The 14997-nt window shown below is 36.7% G+C and overlaps 1 protein-coding gene across 2 annotated transcripts in view; it reads left to right on the forward strand.

Annotated features, from left to right (window-relative positions):
- The window catches only part of LOC150083608 (NPC intracellular cholesterol transporter 1-like), a 339105-nt gene that overhangs the window by 245766 nt on the left and 78342 nt on the right, over positions 1–14997 (forward strand). For both annotated transcript variants that reach the window (XM_090378086.1, XM_090378087.1), the window contains exon 18: positions 7666–7795. In XM_090378086.1, the coding sequence (XP_090234212.1) occupies positions 7666–7795 (130 nt within the window). The remainder of the gene's footprint in view (positions 1–7665; positions 7796–14997) is intronic.

A 14997-nucleotide genomic window follows, 5' to 3' on the forward strand; every position in this document is an offset into this window, starting at 1 on the left:
TAACTGGATAGATCTCATCCACCCCAGGTGGATGAGATCTATCCAGTTATATTCTTATGTTTAACTTCAGTTTCTTTTCCACTTTCCTCTCAGTTATTACAAAATCATTTAGCTCCCTGTTAGTGTGATAAACCTCTGTAATCCAGTCCCCCTAAAGAATTCCTCATGTGTGAATGTAGAGATAAATACCCATTCAGTCTGTCGGCAACCTGAGCAGGGTCATCAATAGTCAACCCATCAATATCAAGTGCCCCTTATAATGTAACAAGTTAGTGTAAATTTTAGTGGTTATCAGTTAAATTTTGGTTGAGCTGTAGATTTTATTGTTCTTTTCACTTAGGTTAATTTTTGGGTTAACTTGGAACACTTATAGGCTGCATATTTCCTGACATAGTTTTGCAGAATTATAAAATATATATACAACTTGCTATACACAGTCATGTTTCCCCATAAGTAGTACTATAGTGTTTTATAAGTTGCTTTATCTTTTTAGTTTGGCAACTATTATATTTATTCATATCTTTGATCATACTTAAAAAAATTCCAATGTTGGCAGATAAAGCAAAGTTTCAAGCAGTTGACATATGCCAGATGAGGTTCCACTGTTACATAACATATTAATGCTTTATTTTTTTAATCATTTTATATTGCACTGTCCATGGTTAGATACCATTACAGTTACCAAATATACTCAGCTTCATGAATTTTGCTTGTTAACAGGAGAGACTGCTTCTACAGGAATGGGATACACTTAAATAGAAAGGGTGCAAGAATATTTGCTGCTGCTATCGAGGCAGAGTTAGGTGGGTCGCAAACTGCTAGCTTGGGGGGGGGGATACACAGACTAATAGATTAAGAATAGCTGCTGGCAGAGGTCAAAGTGATTCTTGCACTGCTTCTATTGAAATGCAATTCAGCAGTAGCCTGGAAAGCAAGGCAATGGGGATTTCCAGGACTGCTAGGAGTCATAGTGGAACAAGTAAATACATGGGCTGTGTTAGAGTAACTAAGAGTAGAAACAGGTGCATGTATACTTGTGTGTACACCAATGCTAGGAGTATAGTTAATAAATTTGATGAGCTTTGAGTGCTTGTCCAGACATCAAAGGCAGATATTGTTGGGATATCAGAGACATGGTGTCACACAGACATAAGCAGTGCAGAATTGGAATTTGGGGAGTACAAGAAAGGATAGACAGGACAGGAAGGGAGGAGGGATTAGCTGTTAGTTGAGAAACACATAAAATCTAAGGAAGTGCATCCACTTGATGTTGGTGGACAATGCAATGTTGAGTCTGTTTGGTGACATAAGCACTGGGAAAGGAAAAATGAGAGTAAGTGTGTGTGTTATACGCCTAATGAATATGATGAGTATAATGAACAATTGTGCAGAGAAATATAATGGGCCAGTAAATTAGAGTGTCTCATAATGGGGGACTTTAATTTCCCAGAGATTGACTGGAATTTGTGGATTGGTCACTCACACACTAGCAAGGTTTTTGTGGATTTATTGGATGATTATTTTCTACATCAGCATGTTCGGGAGGCAACTAGAGGGAGTAATTCTCTTGGTCTCATTATCAGTAGTGATTCTTCATGCATTAAGAATCTGCAGATAAAGGAACCACTAGATAGCAGTGATAAGTGTGCTGAAGTAGGATTTACTCAAAGAGGTAACTACCATTAGGGGTAAAGGGAAGAGTTTTTTTCTTTCATAAAAGTGACTACGGTGGTTTCCGATAGTATTTAAATTCTATATGGTGGGAACAACTGATGATGTTATTACCAACAGCAAATTCAAAATGGGAAGCATTCAAAAAATAATCTTGGAAGCTACTAGGCTTTTCATACCAACTAGGAAATATTGTTCAAGATTTAGGCCTAAATGGATGTCAGTTGAACTAATTAGACATGTGGCAGAGAAGAAAAATGCATGGGATACATATAAATTAACAGGTTGCACAGAAGCCTACGATAGATATAAGCTGGTATGTAACCAAGTCACAATTTAAGTTAGGCAGGCAAAAGCAGATTACAAGAAATCTTTGGCAAAGGATGCAAAGAAACACAGCAAAGAGTTCTTTACTTATGTAAACTCTAGAAGGAAGGGGATGAATCAGATTGGTCCACTTGATATCGATGGTTCAACTGTTGATGAACTTGCTCAGGTAGCTAACAAACTAAATGAATATTTTGCATCTACATTCACAGATGAGGAGTTATTCAGGGAGGGGAATGACAGAGGTGTATTAAACTCTGGTAGTAAGCTAGATAATCTTGTAATAACTGAGAGTAAAATGGAGGAGAAATTGTTGAAGATAAACATAAGAAAGGCACCTGGGGTGGATGGAACCATCCAGTTATATTAAAGGAGGCAGCAAAGGAAGTAAGCAAGCCCTTAGCCATAATTATGACAGCTTCCCTGGACTCAGGGGGGTACCCATGGACTGAAAATGTGCAAATGTGACCCCAATCCAAAAAGGAGGATCAAAGGGGGAAGACTGGTAATTACAGACCTGTTAGTTTAACTTCTGTTCCAGAGAAATTAATTGTGGCACTGGTTAAAGAAGCATTGCAGGATCATCTAGACAAGACTTCAGTTATAGCTTGGACACAGCATGGGTTTGTCTGACCAATTTGATTGGATACTATGATGTAGTCACATAGGAACTGGATGCAAAGAATAATTTTGATATCATATATTTGGATCTTACAAAGGTTGAAAGGTTGAAAGAATACTGTTGCATATGGAAGACTGCTGCACAAATTGGAGCAGTGTGGCATTGGAGGCAAATTGCTGCTATGGGTACAGGGATGGTTGAGTGGGAGAAGACAAAGAGTGGTAATCAATGAACACTGCTCTTTGTGGACTAATGCTATTAGCGGAGTCCCCCGGGGTTCAGTGTTGGGTCCATTGTTGTTTTCTGTATTCATTAATGATATTGATGATGGTATATCAGGCTTAATGTCCAAGTTTGCAGACAATACGAAGGTCAGAAGGGTTGTTAATGACACTAATGACAGTACGCTGGTGCAACAGGATCTAGAAAAAGTTGAGTAGATGGGCTGAGAGGTGGCAACTGAAGTTTGACAAATGTAAAGTAGTGTATATGGGAAGCAATAACCCCAGAGTAACGTAACAACTGTGTGATACTACACTGACAGAGGTAGAGTGAAAAGGACCTGGGGTTAATTGTGCAGCAGATATGAAGTTTTGTGAGCAGTGCAGATGGTCTGCAAGAGTAGCTCATGGTGTCTTGTCAGTGATATACAAGAATTTTTCTAGCAGGGATAAGGAAGTGATTATCTCTTTGTGTAAGGAAATGGTCAGGCCATACCTTGAGTACTGTATACAGGTCTGGAGGCTTCATTTTAAGAAGGATATAGAGTTGTTTGAATGAGTACAGAGAAAGAGAGACAACAAGATTAGTGAATGGAACAAAGGGTTGCTCTTATGAAGAAAGGCTTAAGTTTTGCAAATTACAGTGTCTGGAGACTAGGCACCTGCGAGGTGATCTGATTGAGGTGTATAAAGCCTTAAATGGTTAGAGCATGCTCAATGCTGATGGGATTCTTCTTCCTCTTGCTCAGAATAATCGCCTGAGAGGGCATAAATTCAAATTGAGGGAAGACAGTTGTTGGATAGATGTGCGGAAGTTTGCCTTTAGCCAGCGGTTGGTTGATTGCTGGACCAAACTTCCATATGGCGTTGTAGAAGTTGATAGCTTAAACAGATTCAAGGCAGGAACAAACATTTGGAGTGAGTGGATGGTTGAAATGAGAAGGGTATGTGTGTTTTTTTTTGGCTGATGCTATATAAGTTTGCTTTCTTGCATTATGTGCACTTGCTAATGCTAATTTAAATAAATGCAGATTGTGTAAGTGACTGTTAATACAAATTAATCATGTTTAAAAAGTCTGCATGTCTGACAGTCATTAATAAGCATACAGGAATACTATAAAAACAATATTTTATGATAATTAACAGTCAGTAAGTCACACATGGCCTTATTATTGGGAATTTTTGGCGCAAAGCCTACTTCAGCCATAATCAGTTCTTTTTTGTTACCTTTAGCTTCAATGGATTTGGAGTGTGCTATGTTAGTACAAGTGTGTTCATGAGAAAATTCTATTGTTGTGCTGGCTGAAACACCCTGGCATAACTCATGGAAAAAAGTCTAACCCCCTTTGCCTTTTGAGCCATTCTTCATATGGATGGCAATTAGTACTGCCAACACCAATCTGGCCATCCTTCTTTGAACGTTCTCTCTAGCTGTATATATTTTTACATGTGGCCTACTGACCTGACTAAAATACTCAAAATATGGTCTCATAATAGTCTTTATAGAAAAGTATAATTAATTCTTCTCCCTACTTGCAAAGGACATTTAAATCATATGGTATACCATACTCCTTCCTAGTCACTTATTTACACTGCTTGGCAAATTTCATATCTGATTATATAATTACCCCCCTTGTTTGACCTGGACTGTTTTAATTAATTTCCCTACATAATTTAAAGAAAAATCTGGATTTCTGTTCTCCAGGTGCAAAACTTGACATTCAGAAGCATTAAACTTAATTTGACATTTTTAAAATCAAATGGAACATGACTTGGCTGTGTTTGTTAACCACTCTCAAAATCACATGCAACATTGACATCTTTCTGTACACTCTACCATCAATGGCATTAAAAAAGATTATAGAGAGGAATGCCCAGAACTGATCTGTGAGGGAGTTCACTTGCTTTCCATGGACAACCCTAGAATTGTGCATGTCAACACTACTGTTACATTCTTAACAACCTGGATAAACATAACAACCCAATATGTTTTGTCAAAAAAGATAATGCATTGTATCATACTCTAAGTCATGGTGGGATAATGACCTAAAATGGCATTTCAACAGAAGCAATAGCTCCACGATATATGGAAGCAGGCAAATGAGGTGTCAGACAGAATAAATTACTCTCCAAGCTCAGGCATATCACTAAAGTTGCTAGCAGTGATGAATTTCTTCAGCTTACATCTACAGAAAGGTCAAAGACCACACAAAAGAAGAATTCATGATCTGCCAACCCAAACAACTGGCTTAGAATACATCAGAAGGTTCTCCTCCAAATGCATCAGTCAGAATCCAGCTCTCCTAAACCACATGACATTATATCAAGGTAATAGTTTATAGAAGTCATAAACTCACAACTTCTGCTAGTACTGCTTGAACTGATGGAGTACTGCAATTTATACTGAAATGCTTGAGTTCATGTAGTAGTAGTAGTAGTAGTAGTGGCATGCGATGCAAGAAAGCAAATGTATGAGCTTATGCAGCATCAGCCAAAAAAAAAAAAAATCACACCATTCCCTCCAAATGCCTGTCCAGTTCCTCCTTAAATTTATTCAACCTATCAACTTCCACACCGACAGATGGAAGTTTGTTCCAGCAATTAACCACCCGCTGGCTAAAGGCAAATTTCCGCACATCTATTCTACATCTGTCTTTTCTTAATTTGAATTTATGCTCCCTTAGATTCGTAATCTGAACAAGTGGAAGGATCCCATCAGAATTCAGCGTGCTCAACCCATTCAAGGCCTTATATACCTCAATCAGATCACCGCGCAGGTGCCTAGTCTCCAGCCACTGCAATTTGCAGAACTTAAGCCTCTCTTGGTAAGAGGATCCCTTCATTCTCCTCACCAATCTTGTTGCCCTTCTCTGTACACGCTCAAGTAAATCTACATCCTTCCTAAAATGAGGCCTCCAGACCTGTACGCAGTACTCAAGGCGTGGCCTGACAATCACCTCCTTCTCCCTGCTAGCAAAATCCCTATATATCATTGACAAAACCTGCCCTGGCAGCCTGTCTGCATTGCTCAGAAAACTTCATATCTGACTGCACAATTACTCCCAGGTCTTTTTCATTTTCTACCACCTTAAGTGTAGTACCATACAGTTGGTACGTTTCTCTGGGGTTACTTCTACCCATATGCAGTACTTTGCATTTGTCAAGGTTAAACTTCAGTTGCCACTTCTTAGCCCATCTGCCCAAATTATCTAGATCCTGTTGCAGTAGCACACTGCCATTACTGTCATTAACAACTCTGCCAACCTTTGTATCATCTGCAAACTTCGACATTAAGCTTGATATACCTTCATCAATATCATTGATAAATATACAAAACAACAGTGGACCCAATACCAAACCCTGTGGGACTCCACTAATAACATTAGTCCACGAAGAGCAGCACCCATTGATTACCACCCTCTGTCTTCTCCCACTTAACCATCCTTTTATCCATTGTAGCAACTTACCCTTAATACCATTCTGCTCCAATTTGTACAATAGTCTTCCATGCGCAACAATGTCAAAAGCTTTCCTGAAATCCAAATATATGATATCAAAATTATTTTTTGCATCCAGTTCCTTTGTAACCACATAATAATATCCTATCAAATTTGTCAGACAAGACTTTCCCTTAACAAACCCATGCTGTGCCTGAATTATTGTTGCAGTCTTGTCTAGATGATCCTGCAATGCAACTTTAACCGCTGACTCAATTATTTTACCCAGAACAGAAGTTAAACTTACTGGTCTGTAATTACTCGTGTCACCTTTCAATCCCCCTTTGTGAATTGGGGATACATTTGCACATCTCCAGTCCGTGGGAACCTCCCCTGAGTCCAATGGTGCTCTCATAATTATGGCTAAAGGTTTGCTTAGTTGCTTTGCTGTCTCCTTTAATGTAACTAGATAGATCCCATCCACCCCAGGTGCTTTTCTTATGTTTAACTTCAACAATTTCTCTGTAATAATCTTAGATTTCCTGTTTTCTGTTGTAATGGTAACTTAAAATTTAATATTTTACAACCATAATTTGTGAATTGTAATTATAATATTGGTAATAGTAATAATGTAATTGTAAATTGGTAATTGTAATATTCTAAAATATTCAAATTTGTAACTCTTTCTATTTTTCTGTTCCCCAAGAGCTAACAATGGCTGAAATGTCGTATTAATGTATAGTAATGCAGGCGAACAGCCTAATAAACTACAGTATTAATTTTTACATGGTATAAGGGTGGGTTTAATACTGATGTAAAAAGCTGATGTAAAAAGGCCTCTTAAGGATTCGCAAAAACAAATGAAATTTGCAGATTATAAAATTCAGTAATGGATGCTTATGTGTTATAAAAGTCTTTATAGATTAGAATAATTTCTAATATTTGTAAGAACAGAAAATATAAATTTTGGATTATGCATGTTTTTTAATTTTCTGTGCATCCTCTCCCTTCCATTAGTTGAGATAATTGAGGGTACACTATTTGTGGATTTAAAGCTACCACTAGCATCTTAAAGACAAGAGACCATAGTCTCAGAGTGGTGACTTATGGATTGGTGCTGTTAATTTGTTATAGGATTTAAGTCAATTTCTCTCATCATTGCAGTTTTAACATTTCAAGTTTCATGTCAGTGTCATCTATTTTCTTTCCCATATTAAAATCAGATTTTAATTTTGTTTGCATTTTACTTTTAGATATGTACATTATAATATGATTAGCTTAGAATTTACTTGTTCTTAATATTATATATAGCACTGTAAATATAAATCCTTGCATCAGCAATATGTAGGGGAATGATTTCTTATTAGAAATTCAATTTCTTTTATAGTGAGCAGATGTTTGCCCTGTGGCATTACTGAGACACAGCCACCAAATCAGTATCGTCCTAAGCCTGAATTATTTATGGAATATCTGCCTCATTTTCTTGCTGAAAATCCTTCACTTACTTGTCCACTAGCGTAAGAAATAGCTTTCATTTTGTATTTTTTGCATTTTCAGATCAAGAATTTCTCCAAATTGATCAGTGTTTGCTTTAATTTTTTATTAATTTTTAGTGTCATTGTTTTCTATACAAGAGTTTCAGCATTGAGTCATGAAGGGTCAGAAATTGTCTAACCAGGAGGAGACCTCCACAGTTCCTACAGCTAAGCAAAAAGCTTGTAAAAGGAAACAGCTAACAACCAATTACTGGCTGTAATTTATGTTAATACTGGATTCTATATGTATACATTACCTATATATGCTTAGAAAGCCACTTAAATTAAGCTGTTTAAGCATAAATAAAGTTAGAATCACTTTCCATGGATAACTTCTAGTTGTATATGATGTTGCATGACAGTAAGGAAATAGATCAATTAAAAAAAAAAAAAAAACCCTTAAATGAAAGTCAATAGCATAAGTCTATGATGATGAATGGAAATGGCTATTTTATGTACTACATGTAAAATCATAGCTAGGTACTAATCTCTAGAGAATACAGGTTAAGTAACTTAGAATTTAATTCCAAAATATATTTATGTTAATTGAATTTTATTTAAACCAAAGAAAAGTTAATCAACTAGAATGCCAAATTGAGAAACAAAATAAAGAAGCTTCTGCTACTTAAAAGCTCTTTTTTTGTGAAATTTTCTTACATATATTGATTTTATGGAAGGAAATCTAATAACTTTTTCTCTCCTCTTTTATGTTTGTTCTTTTTATGTTGAATTACTTCACTCTCAGAGGGCTTGTAAGATCACAGTTTAATTCTTATTCTTTCCCAATCCACAAACAGAAGTCTTCAGGCCAGTGATCAAAAGAAATTACCCTTTGCTTTATCCACTCAGCCCTTGCTTGTTTTAAGTTGGTAACAGTTACAAAATTATAAAATTGAGTTAGAAAGGTTACTTATATTGATCACTAGTTCCCACATTGATAGACAATATATATGTGTAACTATTAATAAAATAACTGAGAGCCTAACCCAATACACATCTCTTAACTTCTCATGGTGAAACCTCCTTGTCGAGAGTTCACCACGAATGGGTTGCCTATATGGTATTAAGCCAATCAAATTGTATAAATTTCAGGTTTAAATGTTAAATATGGTAGGATAAGGCAATTGGCACATGCATAGGTGGGATATTATCTGGGTCAACAAGGACCTTGCTGAGGACAGGGAATCAGAACACAATACTAAATTTGTTACTGGAGCAACTATTAAGATAGGTATGATCAACATTAGAAAAATAGATGGCAAAGAAATGGAACTGGCAGAACTAGACTGATATGATATCGGAAAAACAGCTAATACAGAAATTCAGTACAATTTAATTTAATTTGATTCATTCATTCCTTCTAGAAGTATGAAACGGCTTTCATATGTTTTATACTTCTAGTAAGTTAAAGTGCATGGAAAGTGTAGCAATAGTCATTAGAACTAATTTGGAAGACGTTTATTTGGCTCAGAAGCATCATCTAGAAGAGTACAAACTTTATAATGGTAAAATTTACAAAAGTTTGTGTTATGGCACTTGAAATAGAAGAGTTCCTTAATGTGATAAAAAGAGCAGTAGAAATTAATAACAAAGAAAGAATACAGGGTGTCCATTAAGTCTGAAATCAATTAATTGACATTTGTTTTTACATAGGTATGGAATTAATTTTATTTTTATCTGTGATAAATGTTCATTATACTGGAATTTGGCATGTATAAGCCAATATATGACTGTGGATCAGCACTAATGGAAACTATTGGTGGTCAGTGATCAGTTTGAGGGTTTTGTAATAGTTTAGGGATTGACAGTTGATGGATTTATCCATTACTTTGGAAAGAATAGAAGTAAGTGCAATGGGACGATAATTGGATGAGAAGGATGAGCAAATTTTCAAGCAGAAGGAGAAAACACTGGTGGAATAAGACAGTTGAAAAAGGCAACACAGAACATGAGCAAACTCAGGAGCACAGGTTTGAGAACAAGGGAAGAAATGCCATCAGGACCTGGGGCTTTTTTGGCATCAAGAATGTTCAGAATTATTCTGACATCCTTTTGACAGAAGACCCTCCAGAAGATCTTTTGTCAATGACAAAAGCATTGAGTAGAGTGTACTGGAAATGGTAGGAGGTGGTTTACGAAGATCGTCAATACAAGAGTTAGTAGAAAAGGAGGCTGCTAACAAGTTAGCTTTATAGTACTATCAGATTTTAACAGAGGTGGGAGTAGAGATGGACAAAAGTTGTAGTCAATAGCTTTGGCAAGACACCAAAATTCTCAACTGCCATTTGGAAGAAGCAAATTTTCTAGTCTTAACCTGTTCAAAATCTCATTTGGAGTAATTAATAACTGCTTTAAAATTTTTGCGTTTTTAATACAATTTGTATAGTCCTAAAATATATTAAATATAGGTAGAATAAGATTAAGCTCACTAATCATGTGTGCTCTCCCCCATCTTAATTTTTCTGCAATGAAGGAATTTATAGATACACTGTCTTTACAACATGTATTTGGGCATATCACTGGTGGGAACTAATTGTTAATTCCATTGTTTACATAAGTAGATTTCAGTACCTTTTTTTAAAACTAGGATATAAAAGGCAGCTATATGGAATTATATAAAAAAGGGATTTAGATCCATTCACCAGATAACATAAAGAATGAGACCAAAATTAACCTTTGCAAACTTTGTATGCCAGGAGCAGATAATGCAACCGTTCATCCCAAATCAGGTAGCCCAGAATTATAGAACTGAGATAAGTGTAGCACCAACAACAGTGAAAAAATGCTTCATAGAATAAAAACATTATTTTTTTTTATTGCTTTAGAGATCCAAGGTTTTTCAGAAGGAATGAAGCAGGATTCTTTCCCCATAGGAAAAATGCTGCCAGAGGGTTACTGTTGTCATTAAGATAGTCATTCCTGATATTCAGAGTTTCCTTTATATACTTGTTTTTTGTTGTTATTATTTTTCTTTATTTAGTGTTCCAGTATTTGTTGAGAGATGTATGGTCCTTGAGGTTGTCACAGACATTCTCTCAGATATGCCAGACAAGCTGTTCTTGCTACCTGGGAGTCTAAAACGCTGATGGAACTGATATTCGGGTGACACTTAAGTCAAGTGGACCCAATTTCGGTGAAGTCTGGACGGTCTATGACAGTCAAATCCTCTGCTTGCACCTTCATGATGGTGGGACTGTTAATAATCCTGGGTATAACCTCCATGCACAAGTACATGGTGGGTGACCACCCTGGTGTGAACCAACGTAAGCAGGGGTCGAGGTGTGGCGCCCACACCACATGGAGGAACGCCACCCCTCTATGTTACCAGGCAGTACTAGGTGGTAGATGACTCTCATCAACCGGTGAAATACCACCACTTTGCTTATTGGAGGCTTGAAGTAGTGGAACCCATGTTTAGTCTCTAGAGCTAAGTTCCGGCCAACCCTTCCCTATCTCTTCCATCATGCAGTATGATTGATGATTTTTGAGGCTATGATGAATGTCGTGGCGAAATCCAATATTCCTTACATTTCGAGGGTACAGCTCTAAAACGGTGTTCGCAGGCCGGCCGCTAGATAGTACACCGGACCAAACCTATTGGTAACTCTCTAGGAGGCTTCCGGATCAGCTAGTGTATAATCTTGCTACCTCTATTCTGCCAGATAGTGACTGGAGGGAGTCCGAGTAGTGTGTATGCAGGGAGCATTGTCGAGGCCACGTTATGTCAAGGATCTGGGTATATTCTTACCACATGTACGCCATATCCAAAAATTTCATTACTTCATACAGCATGTCCCACCCACTTTTTCTTACCATTGAATACACCATGAATTGTCCAAATAATAGAGCAAGCTTATCTGCGAAAAGATCTAAACCTCCCAAGGACTTCCTAATTCATTTCACAAATATACATGGTCTCAATTCCAATCTCAACGATGTCCATTTCCACTTGCAGTCTTCCAAACCCCATGTACTTTTTCTGACTGAATCTCAGTTATCAGTTGATTCAACTACTTCTCATCTCAGATGTCCAAATTATTTGCTGTATGATTCCTTTCGCCTCAAAGGTGGTACATGTGCATATGTCCATTCTGATATTCCCTGTCAGAGACTTGGCAATTTGGAATCTCCTCTCTTTGATCTTCTCTGGCTTAAAATCTCTCTACCTCATTGTGTCAAATTCATCTGTTGTCTCTACCGTTCTCCCAACTCCACTAATCACTTGGAGCTCTTTGACTTCCTCTCTTTGCAACTTGACTTTCTCCAGTCCAACTTCCCTAACAGTGAGGTAATTTTCCTTGGTGATTTTAACGTTCACAACTCCAGCTGGCTTCCATTTTCTAGTCACACCAACCCAGCAGGTCGAGATGCTGAGGCTTTTGCAATTACTAATGATCTTGTAAAGATTGTTCATTTACCTACAAGAATACCGGACAATCCTAATCATACAGCCAATACGCTTGATCTTTTTCTCACAAACAACCCTTCTAAGTACAAGGTCGAAGTGAGGGGTCCTTTAGGCACTTCAGATCACAACTTGGCGATTGTCTCTTCTCCAATGGAACCTTTATCTCATGGCTATTCCCAACCTCGTATTGTTTGGCATTACAAGAATGCAAAATGGGATGACCTGCGAGACTTCTTTTCTTCTTTTCCTTGGTCTTATTACTGTTTCAAAACTTCTGATTTCAACGTTTGCTCAGATCGTGTCAGTGAAATTATTCTTGCAGGAATGGAATCCTTTATCCACTCCACTTTAAAATCTCGTCCTTTATCTAAACCTTGGTTTTCCAATAAATGTGCTAAGGCTGTCCAAGAGAAGAATGTTGCATATCGTAATTGGCTTGTTTCTAATTCTTCAGTTTCATTCGTGTCGATTGTTGTGTTCCGTTGCACTGCAAAAGGACAAATTTTGTCTCGTTATTTATGTTGTAATTTTTTTTATATAGTAACCATTATTTATTTATTTATTTATTTATTCATTTTATTTTATTTATTTATTTTTTGTTTAGAAATCACAAAAATGATGGGCAAATGCAGTTGTGCTTTCAAATTAAACAAAAACTTGAAATTATTCAAAAGTTTGAAAACAGTGCATCCATTAAATCTCTAATGAACCGTTATAATGTTGGCAACCAAACCATACGCGACATTGTAAAAAAATAAAGGGAAGCTATTCAATTTAAAATCGACATCGTAAAAAATAAAGGGAAGCATCATATTGGACATGCAAGGAGCATGTGTTATGTGTTTTCACTTTTTTTTTTTTTTTTTTTTTTTTTCCGTGGTTAACCACAGGTAACTGAATCAGTTGATACCGAATCAGTGGATACGGGGGCACAACTGTATTTTGCACATGGATATGCTATCAAGGATGAAAATCTATAAACTTATTTTTGTACCTTTTATATTAGTATTAGCCATATAGTGCAAGGAAGCCACAGTGCTTTTGCTGCACTGGCCAAAGAAGACGAAGAAGAAGAAGTAGATAAGAAAATACAAATTATGCCCTTCCCTCCTCATATAGGTAACTATCTAGTTGACCTTTGAAGTTCTTCAAACTGTCAGCCTCAACTACTGCAAAGACAACTGGTCAATTCACTGAAGATCAGTAGTCAACTCTCTGGTTGAAAGAAAACTTCCTACAATGTAGTCTAAACTTCTTCCCCTGTAATTTGAATTTATGGCCCCTAGTTTTGTAATTCTTTATAACAGTGAAAATTCTGCCTTCCTTTTATTACCCCTTTCAGAGCCTTATAAACATCAATTAAGTGACCTATGACGTGCATGGTTGCTAAGCTCTAGCCCACAGTCTTTCCTTGTATGCTTGCCCTCTTGCTAATCTCACCATGCAAGTTGTCCATCTTTGGTCCCTTTCAAGAAACTGTCTTTTTTCAGATTAGGTCTCCATATAGGGAAGTCAATAGGACACCATGGGCTTTCCTGGCCGTATGTTTATGCTGCTCAAAAAACTTCATATCTGCTGATATCATATCTCCTAGATCTCTTTCTGCCTTTGCTGTTTTTAATTCGACCCCACTAAGTGTCTAAGTTATTTTGAGGTGCTATTTCACAAATGTAAGACCTTGCATTTTGCTGCATTAAAATATAGCTACCACTTTTTTAACCATTCTTGAAGCCTGTTCAAGTCATTCTGAAAGAGTGCTTGGCACTGATCATCAGTGAGTTTCCCAATCTTTACATTGTTTGCAAATTTTGACATCACTCCCGTTATCCCTTCATCGATGTTGTTAATGCAAATGAGAAACAACAGTGGGTCCAAGAACTGATCCTTTGGGGGATCCTACTTCTGATGTTACAACAGTCTAATCACAACCTTAATCTGTGTATGTACTGCAATATATGGGATGTGACTATTAAGTAACAAGACCTGCAATAAAATAAACATAATGAAATATTTCATACCTTACAAGTTATCCCCTTAAAAATAATTGCCTTGGGCTTGCACTCACTGTTCCATATGTCATTTCTTCCAAGCACAAACATTTCTGGAAATCATCTTCCCAAAGCCCTTTTAACACTTAGGTCTGAATGTCTGAATGTTTTTTCTGAATGTCTAAAATGGACTGAAAATGGGTTCCCTTAAGTACACTTTTCAGTTCAGGAAGAGAAAAAAGTCACAAAGGGGGTAGGTCTGATGAGTAGGGTGTATGTTCATGCACAGGGATTTGTTTTTTGGCCAGAAACTTACAAACAGAGAGCACATTGTGTGCTGGAGCATTATTTGATGGAGCATCCAACTATAGTTCCACAATTCAGGTCTTTTCCTTCAAATTTTTTCATGCAGCCTTGTCAGAACTTCAATATAGTAAGTTTGATTGACAGTCTGATTTGGTAGGATATATTCAGCCATAAAGCTCTTTATTGCTCCTTCAAACAGAGAAGTTTTTCCTGATTTATTTTCTGCTTTATTAGTTTAAATTGTCATATTAACTTATTTTCTAGAGTAGCTTTATATTCCTAGTTACGATACTTAGTTTAAAGTTTAACTTAGACAGAGATTTCGTAGATATTACTTAGTATTGGTAACGGTATCAAATCCACATGTCACAAATTGAACGAGAGGTCTTTTAACCAAATTTAGTCGATTTATTAACCAATTGTTATATCAAATTATCTTCTATAAGTAGATTATAGACCTAGTCAGGATCCTTAGTTTATTC

Source organism: Mastigoproctus giganteus, chromosome 7, assembly GCF_048544385.1.
Source record: "Mastigoproctus giganteus isolate SK-2022 chromosome 7, ASM4854438v1, whole genome shotgun sequence".
In the NCBI taxonomy this organism is placed as follows: domain Eukaryota; kingdom Metazoa; phylum Arthropoda; class Arachnida; order Uropygi; family Thelyphonidae; genus Mastigoproctus; species Mastigoproctus giganteus.